Genomic DNA, 15493 nt, shown 5'->3' with positions numbered 1-15493 from the left:
AAATAGATTCAATGGCCGAAGCATGTCATTCCCCGGTACGCTAGGTGGCGCTGTACCCATTTCAACTAGTGGTAATAGAGCCACCGGCTGACCTCTTTACGTCGCTAGCAACAACGAATTCAGGCGGTATTCGTAAAAGATGTTTTCAGTAGACAGCTGTCAGTTCACTTTGGGTCCATGTCATTTCTCTGACGCTCCATTGTTCCGTCCTCTCGGATGTCTGCGGACCTTGCAGCTCCTTGGGGGGGCGGAGCAGCTCCTCGGGGGGTGGAGCAGCTCCTCCGGCGGGAGTCTGCATACGGCAACAATCCCTTTCTCCTCCATGTCACGGTTCATATGGACTTCAGGGAGTCAAAGCCAAAGTTCCTTTCCCCCTATTCCTTCTCAACCATGGCCGAGATAACCCCCACTATGAGTCTTTACTTGGTGTGCAAAGTAGCAGGGTCAGAGAACCCGACGGAGTCTTTAAGATTCATAATATCAGAGATTATCCCCGTCAGTTCGGCCGCAGCGCAATGAATGAATAAGGAACGTAATCTTTTATTTTGACCGATTTTTACAACCTTGTTGAGGAGCAACATTTAGAAAAACATGTACTTTTAATTCAGCCTCGGTTGAAATCGAAGCGTACTGTGTACTGAATGCATGTTGATGATGCACTTCATCAACATGCATCAGGGTAACTACACGACACCGGCTTCCTCCATCTTCTGCGCCACCTTTTTAAATAAATCGCTGTTTCTCGTTTTCCAATGGAGACAACAACACGACTACCGTCTCCTTCTAATTCCGGCTCATGGACCCTTGAAAAGATCTCGAGCATGCGCAGAACGCAATATCCAATTCCAATTCGATTGACCGTAAACATCCAATGCTAATATCAATCGAATAATCTAGGGGTCTTAATCCGACTATGAGAAACCCGATTCGATTTTACTCTGACTAAGGTGTATACATGCATTTTAATAATCCAATCATAGTCAGACAAACCCAAAAATTAGATTTTCTTGAGTTTCTAGTAAACGCACTGAGTAATGAGACGAGAGTCCATGTGTGTTGATAAACAGATTCATGGATAGTCAGACAAACTAGACTAAACTGGGCTAGGCTAAAATGAGCTAAACTCTACTAGACCAATCTGTGCAAAACTAGGCTATAGGCTAAACTGGATAGACTAAAATAGGCTAGACTGCACCAGGCAGGGATAGATAACTCAGTTTAACATCCTCGCTCGAGTGTACACCTGTCTTTCTGTTTCTATGATCTGCTATTTTGAAAATCGTACATCGCCCATATTAATACCTTCCTCTTGCTGTTCCTCTATACTATTTGTTCCTGCCCATCTTTTTCTTTTGTGTGCAGGCTATTGAAGAACAGGTGCTCTCTTCCATTAAGACATGGATGAAGATTGACAAACCGCCCACATGTAGGCTGGAAGAGAAGTACCACAACCTCAAAAGCGAGCCAGAAGGGAAAATTGAACCCTCGGTATGAGCTGTGCCCCATTTGTTCCCATTTGCCCGTACTTAATCCTATAATGAAAAGGTGTGTGTGTGTGTGTGTTCACAGAATCTAGAATTCACCACTGAAGTTGTACAGTTGAAGGGCTTTTTTGTAGTACGTTTCGATGAGGGACCTCCGTTCGAATTGTTCATCAGAGCCAAGGACTCTGATGAACCTTTGTGGTCTACTACAATCAGAGAAGGTAACCAATGGACACAATCTGTAGAGTTTGGTGGTTTGCATCTTAAGACTCTGATAATCCTTTATATGGAAAATTCTAGAGGATTGGAACGGCAAGAAGAAACCAAATCTATGGAAGAGAATTAAACTTTGGTTTGCGGCAAGGATTGCTAGAGGTATACTTTTTCTTTGTGTGGCTGAGTTCTTTCAATCATTGTTGGTATTTAAATCAAATCAGAGATTATTAGGCACGTTTAATCAGTCATATAACATCCCCCTTCTCTTCAGCTCGGACCCAAAAAGGCAAAAACAATGTCAATCATCAGTTGCGGTTGTCAGGTGGGCCAGGTGAGTTGCTGTAATGAAAAACAAAGTATTTATATTGTTTTGGATCATTCCAAAGAATTAATGTTAATAAAAGCTACTGCTGTATTGTCAAGTAAAGGATTACGATGTAAAGCATCACCAAATCTTCCCATATAGTCATAGTTTACTGTTCGCTTACAGCCTGCAATTAAAAGATTCGAACCAATGTAGGCCTAAGCCGAAAAGTGTAAAGATACCAACAATGAGAGGGTTGCTCAAAACCCTTTTGTAAGTCTCTGTATCACGTTTGGTCAAAAGCCCTTCTATATATTAAAGTGATACAAAATAGTATTATCTTTTAAACTAAATTGTTGATGGTTTATCTGCATGAATGAAACACGTCAAAGAAATTCAGAACGTTCTGCAGATAAATCTAAAGTGTATGGAATCGGTGCAAAGCCACGTTACTATAAACTATGTGTTGATCTGACAATGCGCAAGGGAAAAAACATATTTAAATGTACAATCAGGGTCATCGCTAATGTTTTCTTATTACGTTGTGAGCGACCACGTTGGTGCGACAAATGATTTTATATTTACCCCAATAAAGAACAGTTTAATTAATCAACTATCGTATTTGCAGTGCACACTGTCATTTTATATTGCCTTTTGATTTCAATAACAGGGAAGCTTCAAAGGATCCGTAGTCCATTTGTGGAAAGAGTTTCAACCCCACTTATCAAAGGTCTCCTGGATGACCTTTGGCAGCAGAAGGTGTTGAGTACTGAGGAAAAGGACACTGTGATGGAGAACCACAAGATCAGAGCAGACCAAGCACGTTGTCTGATCGACATGGTGATGGGGAAAGGGGAGAGAGCAAGTGAGGAAATGATCAATAGTATGAAGGAGAGGGACCATCAATTATGCTTAACCCTGGGTCTGATCTCTGATCTGGTCTGAATTTGTCACTTTGAAAGTACTTTTAAAGAAACTGTCACTGTCAACATTGTTTTGACAAGACATTACATTTATTTAGCTGACAAAGTAATTGTTGCTGTCATGTTTAGAATAGGTCCTCCTTCCTGTTCAAGTACATGTGAACTATGCTGTTCTCCTCAGGTACCGCCTGTATCCAGAAAGGCATTCCATCAACCATGCTAAACGCAAAGCCGGGCTTATTTCGCTTAGCTTAGCTACTTTCAGTTACTCTCCTTTTCAGATTTGATCCATGATTCGACATTTACCGTTCTGTGAACATTTCTCGTGAGCACGCATAGGACATGATAACGCTAGCCTGGTTTGAACTAACCTGAACAAGGCGTGGCTGAATTGCGTTGATGGAATGGCTTTAGCCTCAAGTGGAAGTTGGCGTCAGTTCTAACTGGGCTTAAAGGGATGATTCACTGGTGGAGATATGGAGGTTATATGAAGTAAATAATTCTGTGTATTATAAATGTGAGAAAAAAATTGAAATCGGTTCATCCTAGCCTGAGAAAAGGCAGAAAGTGTCTCTCTGGCTCAAAAGTAAGAAATCCTCCAACTACCACAGTGCATTGTGCCCGCTGCACCGCCCGCCTGTTTCCATTTGGAGGGGGAAGGACCTATAGCGCGAGTGGTAGCGCGAGCAAACTTTGTGTAAACGTATCCCCGTGATACGTTGACTAGTTTAGACTTCTGCCTTCGTTTTTTCAAACGCATCATTTGTATATTACTGTACAGCATAAAAACATTTGCTAATTACAATAGCTCAGCATATCAAGTTTCTCCCCAGTTGAAATAAGTATTTATCTTATACAGTAGGCCTACTTTAGTATAACAGCCCTTGGATTAGTAAACTAATCACAACATCCAAATGAATTTGAAGTTATATTCATTTCATATTTAAAAAATATGAACTATTTACAAAAATAAAACGTGTAGGGTGCGTTTGCTAGAGACTAAATAGTCACAGCTCCACTTGAGCATCTACTGTCTCCTGGTAATTTGTTAATAAAAGAACAAACACTTACTCTATGCTCAGACGTCTGTTTCTCCCGGCGGGCTTTGGCTGGCGTTTCCAGTTCACTTTCTGGGTCTGGAAATATGTATCCAATACCCAACTGTTCAGATGAGGCTAAAGCCTGGGTGAGAGGTTACACACTTGGCCCCGCCCTTGCCAGATTCAGCCATTTATTCTAGAAGAAACTGGCATTGCTGAAATTCGCTGCAGCACAGGGACTCTGTGTTAGTGGCTATAGGCGAACAGAGCAAACCAGCGCGCTCCAGCTCCTCGTCCTCTGCAACAGGCAGGGCTTGTTCAGCTGCAGCCCCAGCCTCCCCCTCTATTTGTGTACATTCTTCCTGGCTGTATTCTGGCTCGTACTAATATCCCTGAATGTCAGAATTCAACAATAGATTTTCAAAATCCACTTTGGCTGTTTCACAATGCAAATTTGTTCTCTAGCTAAGCGGTGAAGAAACATGGCGGACATTGTGTTGACATCTCATACGCGAGAGGTGATAGGTCTGTTAGCGCATTAGGCCCCACCCCCTATGGGCGGGTTTGAAAGGGTGGGAACTAGTGCTTGTGGTCTCAATAGAAATCCCCCCTCTTGTATTTCCTGCTGGTAATGACGCCATTGCCAGAGGAAGTGCAAGAGGTAAATACAGATTTCTCCGTGTTGCATGACCATTCAAACGCATGACTGGGTTTCTAACAATGCAAAGCTTAATGCAAATGGATGGAGTGTTCCGTTAATCAACTAAGCGCCGCCTTCGTTAGCGATTTTGATGAATACCCCTCAGGTATAGATAGGAATTTTGTTACAATTTATCAAAATAATGTTAGTATGGTTGTAATCATGGAGTTTGTAAAACAAGTTGACATTATGCCAAAGAAAGAATACATTTTTGCTTATCTTGACATTTTTACTAGTCCACTAAATTGTATTCAGGTTGCATTTTTTACATTTTTGCATCATTTTTTTGTATAATTTTTGTGATTGCAATGCACTTCCCCACGCTCCGTGTGTTGCAAAATTCAAATGACATTTCAATATATATAACTTTTGCAAGTTTTATTGAGGATTTCATTGTCACTTTGCATATTAAAACACACTTTGAATAACGTATTTACAAATTACATTATTAAATTGCATAATGAATTGTCAATTGCATAATTAATGACTTATTGAATTGCACATAGTAACGACCCAACAAGGGAACAAATGAAGTTAACATATATGGTATATATGGGGGGAGACTGATGAGGGAATGAGGTGCAGGCGGGAAGAAGGAAGGAAGGGGAAGGGAATGAAGCGATCTCAGATGGGAGTGGCAGGATCTTTGAAGGGGAAGAGTCAGAGGACATCTGGGACAGGTGGAGATCAGCAACTAAAGGAGGGAGACACTTCCTTAAGAGATCACACAAACTATTGAAATAAATCACTGCCATGCGTCTATTTGAAATTGCTTGATTCATTCATGAAATAATATTGGCCCCATGGGGCCATTTTTAATGTCCCAATAAAGGGAGGACCTCCTATAACAGAGATCAGATAGCACACTTCCCAGTGTGACCAATAGAGGGCGCTGCAGACACTTCTTTAACAGATCACACAAACTGGAAGCAAATCACTGCTATACGTCTACTGCTACGCATGGTCAAAATCCTTATCAGGGTTTAAATTAGCAATAATTTTGAGGTAGGCCGACCCAGCATATCTTTACGTTTTTAACTATGTGGTTTATTAAAACATGTTTTGAACCTCATTTTGCACTCCAAAGCTCACCACATTTCCTGCAGGAAATCCGTTTTTTCAGTTTGCCTTAATAAAAGCTTCATAAAGTGGTTATCTATCTATCTAGCCATAATGTTGGTATATGACTGCACTACACTACACTACCCACAATCTAGCTAATGTTAACGTGTAACACGACGTCTATGATTGCTGGAGCTCGCTGTTACCATGGACACGTTAACCCTTGCCCGCGAAAGTGAACACCGCTGAACTCGATCGCAGGGCGACACTGATGTCCCATTCTGATATGACACGGTTTAGAGAGGCTATCGTTTCCATGACGTGATTTGTGGGAAACCGGTTTCCACAAAGGTTACCCAGGGCCTCTTTCGTGTCTGAGAAGGCCTTGACCATCTCCTCCCACCAGGCCAGGGCCTCCTGAGCAGCAGACCTTTACCTCTACAGGGCCGACCCGAGGTCAGCGGCGCCAGGGACCAACCGGTGTAGGAGCTCACCATCCCTAGGATTCCCTGAGAGAGCCCTGGTCGTGGAGGTTGAGAGAAATCTGCCCCCGCAGCCACTTTGGAAGGCAGTGGCCCAGCTCCGTCCCAACTGATGTGATGCCCCAGGAAGTGGACGGACGACCGGCCAAACTGGCCCTTGGCCGGCCTCACAATGAGGCCGTGCTGGTTGAGGCGTTCTAAAAGGATCCGTGGGTGGGGCAGGTAGACGAAAAGGAAGGGGAGGTCCTTCAGACGGAATCCATCAGACGCTGGAAAGCTGGTGCGGCGCTTTAAGACTGAAGGGCCAACGCAGGACCTCGAAGCCTGAACAGAGTGATGACTGCGGTTTTAGGGATATCGTGTTGACCAACCAGAACTTGGTGACAGCCCCGGACCAGGTCTGCCTTAGAGAACACCATCTGTCCAGCCAGCCGGGCCGAAAAATCCTGGATGTGTGGGACTGGACACGGGTCTGGGATGGTGGAGCCGTTGAGACGGCGGTAGTCGCCACACGGCCGATAGCCTGTCTGATCTGGGCACCACGGGCAGGGGAGAAGTTCAAGGGCTGTCTGACCGACGGACGTGCCCAGGCGCTCCGTGCTCCTGAACTGGGCCTCGGCCACGGCAGGTGGACCGGTGGGCCCGCTGTGGGTATGTGGTGTACGTTTACACGCTGTCTGGCTCACCTTCAGTCTCTCTAATCACTATAAGGAATACCTGCCCCCACTCACTCTTAAAGCACCTGAGCTCACATTTCTACTTCTTTAGAGCCATGAGTGAACCCATGAATAATGTTACACATGAATCCACTGAAGTGTCAATGGTGACCCCAAAGCTTACACGGATGTATTCCATTATTTATAGAATGTTGTCGAATTATATTAATGTGATTATTTTTACTATATTAAAAGTATTGATAGATATTACGTTGGCATGGACAGGTTAAAAACATGTCAAACAAATGAAGCAAGAAAGCAGCCTTTTCCACAAACCACTTTTATTAATGTTATGGTGAAATCCCTGAGAGTGGGAGTTTAGTTATATCCATGTTAAAGTTTTTCTCAATCGTTTAACCATGTTTTCTGAAACTATAGCTCAATTTCTCAAAACACAAACCTGAGACTTATTGGTAATTAGTTGTTGCGTTTTGAAGGCCAGTGTTTCAAGGTGAACCAAGTGAGCTAAATGATGAGATTAGTGCTTAGAGTTTTGCAAAAATTTGATTTAGAATTTCTATATGTGTGAAAACAGTAGAATTGTGCTTAGAGTTTAGTAGTCAGGAGTCTTGTAGTTGATACCTGAGCTTCAAGTTTTCAGAATTTTGTGCATAGTTCAATTCTTTGTGTGTATACAATCAAAAATAAAGGTAACATGCATAATATATATTTATAAAAAACGATATAGCTCAATGCTAGCAGCCACTTGGGGAAAATGATTAAAGATTGTGCTTATCATTGTGGATTATAAAAAAATTCAACCTTTCTTTGGCACAAGGTCAACCTGTTTTACCAAGTCTGGAATCACAATAAAACAAAAATTACATTTAGGGCATTTAGCAGACGCTTTTATCCAAAGCGACTGACAGCCCTAATACACACGGCGGAGTTAACCATGCAATGTTCCATCAGCTCGTCGGGAGCAGTTAGGGTTAGGTGTTTCTCAGGGACACAGAAAAGGGATCGAACTAGCAACCTTCTGTTTACAAGCCAACCTGCCAACCTCCTATATCTGGATATAGGAGGTACCCGAGAGGAAAAGCTTAGTACACTTTATATTTGTATGTATGGATAGGTATATATATGTGCTAGCACAGGCAGGAGGTCCTATTCTAAACATGTGTCGAATAATTACATACAAAGTCGACAGTAATAATTTTCTTTAAAAATACACTCATAGTTAGACCTCAGGCCCACTAGCAGTTGGAGAAGAGATCAGACCCAGGGTGATGCATAAGGGATTGTCCCTCTTCTTCATGCTATCGATCATTTCCTTACTTGCATTCTCCCCTTTCCCGATAACCATGTCGATCAGACACCGTGCCATGTCCGCTTTGATCTTCCCCTTCTCCATCACAGAGTCCATGTCCTCAGTACTCAACAATTTCTGCTGCCAAAGGTCATCCAGGAGACCTTTGATAACTGGGATTTGAACTCTCTGCACAAATTCAGAACGGATACTTCGAAGCTCCCCTGGAAGAAAAATCAAAAGGTAATTTAAAATGACAATGAGCAAACACGATAGTTGATTAATTAAACCCGTCTTTATTGGGTTAAAGATACAACAGTTTGTCGCACCAACTTTTTCACTCAACATAAAAAAAGTCATTAAAATGAACGACCTTGATAGTTCATTTAAATCTTGTTTCCATTTTAGATCAATAATTCTAAACACTCATGCCTATCATACAGAAAAATACAACGGTTTGTCCCTTCTACATTTAAGATAAACACAGCTTACCTACCATAGTTCATAGTAACGTGGATTTGCGCTGATTCCATATACTTTAGTATTTCCCTGACACTTCCTTAAGGCTAACAGCAGATTTTTTTATAGGTTAGACTATTTTCTTTGACATTACGAATTTCTATGACGCGTGTTTCATGCATGCAGATTAGCAATCAACAATTTAGTGTAGAGAATAATCCTATTTACTATCACTTTAATATGTAGGAGAGCTTTTGTCCAAACACGATACAGAGACCTTCAAAAGGGTTTACTTGGAGGAACCCTCTCATGACCTCCTGGTATCTTTAGACTTTTTCGGCTTAAATTGGTTTTAATCTTTTAATTGTAGGCTGTAATCGAACAGTACACCAAAATATTCTGGCTTTATCGGAAAGTTTGGTGACGTCTTTACATTATAATCCTTGTTTCAGCTTATCAATACATTGATAACTGTTCAACAACACAACATCTTTTATTAATATGAAGGTTTTGGCCTGATCCAACACTGCGCCGGCTCTAGTTATTTTGGTGCCCTACGAGAGATTTGGATTCATATATTTTGCTGTAGCGCATTTCTCTCATGTACCTGAACATAATTCTACCAACACAATCCCTTAATTATGTTAAAAATAAGAAAAATGTAAAAGTAATTAACACCAACTGGACAGTCTCATCACCACTGCTTTATTTGGGCGATTGAGTGCATGCAGGTGAGCAGGAAGGCATCTTGAGTGAGGGGCGCTGCCCTGCAAAAGCCACAATTGTACCCTTGAATCGGCTAAACTAAGGTTGATCTTTCGTTATATTTTCCCCAGACTATGATTGAATAGTGATTAAATAATGATCACAAAGGTCTATTGCGATGGCAGTACTCTCTGGCTTTGTCTCAAGTGCTCTCATTGTCGTTTCGCTTGCTAGGGCACGCTCTAAAAATCATTAGCAATTAGCACAAATGTAGAGGGGAAACAAAATCTTAATCAAGGACATGTAAGCTTGTTTTTTACACCTGTCCTTGTTGAGAAAAATATAATAATGGATAAATGGCTGAAAGAGGTTAATCCCAAACCCAGAGAGGCAAAAGAAAATTTCACTGGTTCTACACATGAAGCCCGGGCTGCTATGAGACCATGTTGCCTCAGGTCATACTGGTATGATCACCAGTTCTGATGCTGCTGTAGCTCTACTGGTGCTCCTCAGGTCATACTGGTGCGGTCACCAGTTCTGATGCTGCTGTCGCTCTACTGGTGCTCCTCAGGTCATACTGGTACGATCACCAGTTCTGATGCTGCTGTCGCTCTACTGGTGCTCCTCAGGTCATACTGGTACGATCACCAGTTCTGATGCTGCTGTCGCTCTACTGGTGCTCCTCAGGTCATACTGGTACGATCACCAGTTCTGATGCTGCTGTCGCTCTACTGGTGCTCCTCAGGTCATACTGGTACGATCACCAGTTCTGATGCTGCTGTAGCTCTACTGGTGCTCCTCAGGTCATACTGGTACGATCACCAGTTCTGATGCTGCTGTAGCTCTACTGGTGCTCCTCAGGTCATACTGGTACGATCACCAGTTCTGATGCTGCTGTAGCTCTACTGGTGCTGCCACCAGTATGGACAGTGATGACGAAGCAGCCCAAGACCCCCAGACCCCCGCCCCAGGGAAACACCAAATTGACGGAGGTTGGGGTCTATATAACAACAACTATATTACTATGGGGTTCACTTACACTGGGAGTGAGGACTACCCTAAGGCTCAGTGTGTCATATGTGCACAGGTTCTGTCTAATAACTGTTTGAAACATTCTCTCAAGCAACGGTTTTTGAGTTTTTTGAGCGTCAACTGAGGCAACTTTCTAACCCCAACAAATGTCTAACAGCCACAGATACTATTAGGAGGGCAGGGTGGTCAGTGATAGAGTGGCTTAATCAGGCAAGCCTCAGACGTGAAAATATACTATTTCAAATACAAGCCAGTGATTTATATGCATTCGTTTTTTTAATTAGCAGAATTACAAACAAAAACGATGACTTGATGATACATTATGTGAGTTTGGGAAACACCTAACCCTGATTTCAATTGTTTTTAATGGTAATAAGCCATTCTAAATTGTATGTGTACTGTAGACAACTTTAATAAATAAAGATGGTTGCGGTCTAACATATAGTCGAATAGATTCCCTAGCATCAATTTATGGCAAAATGGACAAGACAATGTACAAGACCTATGTTCATGACTGATTGTGAATATTTGGATTAGGGTCTGGATTAGTTCATATTGACCATATTGATCCGTAACATAAATGCAGCTGTAACATACATTTAACTCAACTCACCTTCTGCCTGTGTTGCCCTGGAGGGAGCTGGAGGCCTGGATGTGGTGCTGGATGTTGGATGTCCTGCAGCCTGTGTTGCCCTGGAGGGAGCTGGAGGGCTGGATGTGGTGCTGGATGTTGGATGTCCTGCAGCCAGTGTTTCACTGGAGGGAGCTGGAGGGCTGGATGTGGTGCTGGATGTTGCTTGACCTGCAGGCTGTTTTGAAACATACAGTTCATCCATACTGTATTAAGTCCAGTAATTACACTGCTTATAAAGTAGCCCTGTACAAAAATAAACTTTATATAATTTGACTAAGAACTACATTTAATTAGTAACAAGGTGTAACTGTTCAACAATAATAATTAGAAAATCCATTTCCTTCAGGAAATGCGGTGAGCGCAAAGTGAGCAAATATGTTTTAATTAAGCCACACACAGTGAGTAAGTGAGTGTGTGTGTGGTAGTAACTTGGAAAAGTATGCCATTGACCTTATCCCTTCAATTCAAGTTAGTCGAGATAAGCTCACATAATGATGAGGATTGTACCGTTGGATTCTGTGGAGTCTCAGCTTTCATATGATATATATCGTTTGTTTAGATCGCATAACATGAAGACATTTTTGACATTGTTGTTAGCATTAAACTTCTACCGGAAGTACACCAGATATGTAGCAAGCGCCTAGCCTCTAGCCAGATAAACGGGGGTCTTATCACACAAACGCCCGATACTTGAAGATCATATTTCCAATAGATTCATTATTTTAGCGCCAATGTAACAAGAAATACCATAACCGCTTAAGCTCTACATTGTGTTTCTATGTTAAATATTGACATTAGGCTCCACAACGTCTGAAATGGTTATCTTTTGTGACGCATCGCTACTCATACGTGTCCAGAAGGCTATGCGACCCTACGCTTCGGCCGCCATTATGCGTCGACGCTAGGGATGCAAACAATTAATCAAATATCGATTAATTGTCGATAAGAGATTACTCGATTAAAATAAATGACTTGCAATTAATCGCATTTTTTACCCGTAATTCCCCAACCGTCCACGTGAGGGCGCGCTTGACGCACACGCGGGAACACAAGCGGGAACACAAGCGAAGCAGGACAAGACAAACGAAAAGCGGGACACTGACACGATGAAGAGGGCAAAACGGAGTGCAATGGAGCCACTTTAAGTTGGTTAATGACGACAAAGACGCCAAATGCACAATATGTGGAAGTATTTTAAAGTACAACAACTAAACGACTTCGTTGACTTACCACCTAAATGTGTCACATTCAGAAGGAAATTCAGCTTCTCAGAAGAATTGCCTCTTATCAATTAATCGATCTTCGATCGATAAGATGAAACAAAAAGGGCCCGACCGATATGGATTTTTGAGTGCCGATGCCAATGCCGATTATTTTCAGAGAAAAATTACGATTACGATTTAATCGGCCGATTAAAAGAAAAAAAAACAAAAAAACAAAAAACAAACATAAAACGTAGTTTTTGATACCTTAAATATACTTTAAACACTTTTGACGAATATGTGAATTGAATGCAGAATCTTTGAGTGTTTTAGAATACATTTACAGTCAAAAATGAGTGTAATGTAAAATGTAAAATAAATAACTAACTCCCAATGTGCTGCGCTCGTGAGCAGTGACTAACACGTGCGTGCTGAGCAGTATGGTCTCACCGTTAGAGTCTACAGTATAACAAATTAACATGGCCTGGGACTAGGGATGCAAATTATCGAGTAATTCATTAATCGATAGTTGTTTCATCTTATCGATCGATGATCGATTAATTGATAAGCGGCAATTCTTCTGAGAAGCTGAATTTCCTTCTGAATGTGACACATTTAGGTGGTAATTCAACGAAGTCGTTTAGTTGTTGTACTTTAAAATACATTTACATTTAGGGCATTTAGCAGACGCTTTTATCCAAAGCGACTTACAAGTACATTTGTCAAAATACTTCCACATATTGTGCATTTGGCGTCTTTGTCGTCATTAACCAACATAAAGTGGCTCCATACTGCACTCCGTTTTGCCCTCTTCATCGTGTCTCTAGCTGTGTTCGAAATCGTTCCCTATACACTCGTTCCCTATTCCCTATATAGTGTACATGATATAGTGCACTATATAGGGAATATGGATCGAGAATTCGGACACTACGCTGAACATTTCTAAACGTCATTTGCGTCAGTAAATGCGCCGGGTATTTGTGTGACGCAGACAGATGCGCCCACATCAAGTAAACAAACCGGGCACTCACGACGAAAGCTGGAGGTTGTATTGATGTTGAATGTTACATTTCCTTGTTTAATTAATTTTGAATGTTAAATATTCTATGTTAAATCCCAAATAAATTGTTGACATTTCTAAACGAAAGCCGGAGACTCCATCATTAAATGTATTTGTTTTCGCGGTTATTCGGCTTCTTCTTCTCCCCTGGAAAAATACAACCGCATTGCATTGTGGTATACGGGAGTAACATGTAGGGAACATCGTATGTACCCTATTTTAAGTCCACTATATAGTGCCCTATATAGTGGACCACTGAGAATTCGAACACCCTAGAAAATGGCGTGCACCCTATTTAGTGCACTACATCCATGATAGGGAACGATTTCGACCACAGCTAGTAGTGTCCCGCTTTTCGTTTGTCTTGTTCTGCTTCGCTTGTGATCCCGCTTGTGTTCCCGCGTGTGCGTCAAGTACGTCTGGCGTCAAGCGCGCCCTCACGTGGACGGTTGGGGAATTACGGGTTAAAAATGCGATTAATTGCAAGTAATTTATTTTAATCGAGTAATCTCTTATCGACAATTAATCGATAATCGATTAATTGTTTGCATCCCTACCTGGGACCTAAAGAAATAAGGCACAACATGCTCAAACAACGTGTCTTGTGTACATTGGTGAGGTGAGCGCGCAGCTGCCTGAGCGAGCGTGCTTTCATGTTGTACGGTAAAATTCTATCTCCTCTTTTTTACTCCAGCTAAAGTTGTTAGTTAGCAAGGCGAGTAGGAGCGCAATCTACAGGATACTAATCGCAATAACATTTATAAAAAAAATAAATAATAAAAAAATAAATAATAATAATCGGTTGTAATCGGCGTCTTTTTGGCCGATGCCGATTATTTTCAAAAAGGCTATAATCGGCCGATTAAATCGGCAGGCCGATAAATCGGTCGGCCAAACAACTATCGATTAATGAATTACTTGATAATTTGCATCCCTAGTCGAGGCGTAGCAAAACGCGTCCTCCCAATTTTTGATACGTGACGTGCCGATCCATGCAATACTATGCGTTGTCGGTGGGGGCGATACTGCAAATATTATACATTATTTCAACTATAGGTTATATTAAAGAAGAGCATTTGAGAGGATGAGGGAACGTGATAAGAATGACATTCACGTCTCTTTTACTAATTAGGCTTACCTGTGCCAATTTATGCGAACCCTTCCACATGGGCAAAGTGCTATTTTGACGCGACATCAAACAGCTGATGCCGACATCAAACAGCTGATGCGGGATTATGAGCCATTTTAATGATCTTCTTGTCACCCGATATTCGTTCTATTACTGGCCTTATTTGTTTTAGTGTTAGCCTATTTTAATTAATTACGTAATCCTTTGTGTTCACGTTCTGTGTGAAACATAAGTGTTCATGTTCTGTGTGAAACATAAGTTCAGTAGCCTCTTTGAGTGAATGAAATTTGAAAGCGTGAGTGTGTAGTGAATGAAAAATGTGTGCGTGTATGGTGGGTCAAGTTTCTGTATTTGATAAATAAACCTCTTTTCTCTAATAATGTTTCCTACCATATAAGCACAGCAAAAAACCTTCTGCTTTACACAAAATAAAATAAATAAAATAGTTTCACTGTTATACAAAATGAAAGGCCAGCCGTGCTCAAATCTGCCAGTGTGAGTGTGGCCAGTCTGGCCAGGCCAGGCCAATTTGGCCACTTGGGAGAGGTGTGCTGCTACAGTACGGGCCGCTACGGTACAGATGCTAATGAGCCGACACGCGCAGTCGCGCACACGCACGGCTACGCAACCTGAGCTGGATGACGTATAGTCCATGCGACGACCACGGACATAATAAAGGCGACGAGCCTTTATTATGTGTTCTCTGTGTTGTTGTCCATTGTCCACGAAAATCGTAGACGGAGAAATTTGACGTAGACAAATTTTTGACGTTGACGCGTCAACGTCATCGACGCGTCAACGTCATCGACGCGTCGCTACAGCTCTATAACTAATGAATCAAAAGTCATGCTTCCAAGTGACCAATGTATATACATTTATTGGTCAGTGCGCATACCCAATCGTAGCACATTGTACGGTGGGGGAACACACCAGCATCTGACAAAAAATAATCAGCCAGCTGCTCCCTGACAAGGGCCGGTTTGGTGAGAATCGGGAAGATATCGGATGACTCGCGAAAGGAGATCATCAAACTTTGGCGCCGACATCCGAAAATACTGATTGGCTATCGCGGCTAAGCATCACGCGTTGGAGCGTT

General features: G+C 42.0%; 2 protein-coding genes across 5 annotated transcripts in view; one reads left to right on the top strand and one right to left on the bottom strand.

Annotated features, from left to right (window-relative positions):
• Nucleotides 1-5091, top strand: part of LOC130405765 (NACHT, LRR and PYD domains-containing protein 1 homolog) — a 53483-nt gene extending 48392 nt beyond the window's left edge. For all 4 annotated transcript variants that reach the window (XM_056610958.1, XM_056610960.1, XM_056610957.1 and 1 more), the window contains 5 exons: nucleotides 1363-1488; nucleotides 1570-1705; nucleotides 1785-1859; nucleotides 1972-2031; nucleotides 2675-5091. In XM_056610958.1, coding sequence (XP_056466933.1) covers nucleotides 1363-1488; nucleotides 1570-1705; nucleotides 1785-1859; nucleotides 1972-2031; nucleotides 2675-2949 — 672 coding nt within the window. In that variant the 3' untranslated portion in view covers nucleotides 2950-5091. The remainder of the gene's footprint in view (nucleotides 1-1362; nucleotides 1489-1569; nucleotides 1706-1784; nucleotides 1860-1971; nucleotides 2032-2674) is intronic.
• Nucleotides 5092-7153: 2062 nt separating this feature from the next.
• Nucleotides 7154-15493, bottom strand: part of LOC130405754 (uncharacterized) — a 164063-nt gene continuing 155723 nt past the window's right edge. The window contains exons 32-33 of the mRNA XM_056610933.1: nucleotides 10986-11181; nucleotides 7154-8400 (exon numbers count right to left, since the gene is read on the bottom strand). Coding sequence (XP_056466908.1) covers nucleotides 8108-8400; nucleotides 10986-11181 — 489 coding nt within the window. The 3' untranslated portion in view covers nucleotides 7154-8107. The remainder of the gene's footprint in view (nucleotides 8401-10985; nucleotides 11182-15493) is intronic.

The sequence above is a fragment of the Gadus chalcogrammus genome, chromosome 16, assembly GCF_026213295.1.
Source record: "Gadus chalcogrammus isolate NIFS_2021 chromosome 16, NIFS_Gcha_1.0, whole genome shotgun sequence".
In the NCBI taxonomy this organism is placed as follows: domain Eukaryota; kingdom Metazoa; phylum Chordata; class Actinopteri; order Gadiformes; family Gadidae; genus Gadus; species Gadus chalcogrammus.
The sequence above is the reverse complement of the archived record's forward strand: the minus strand, read 5'-3'. Positions and strand labels throughout refer to the sequence as shown.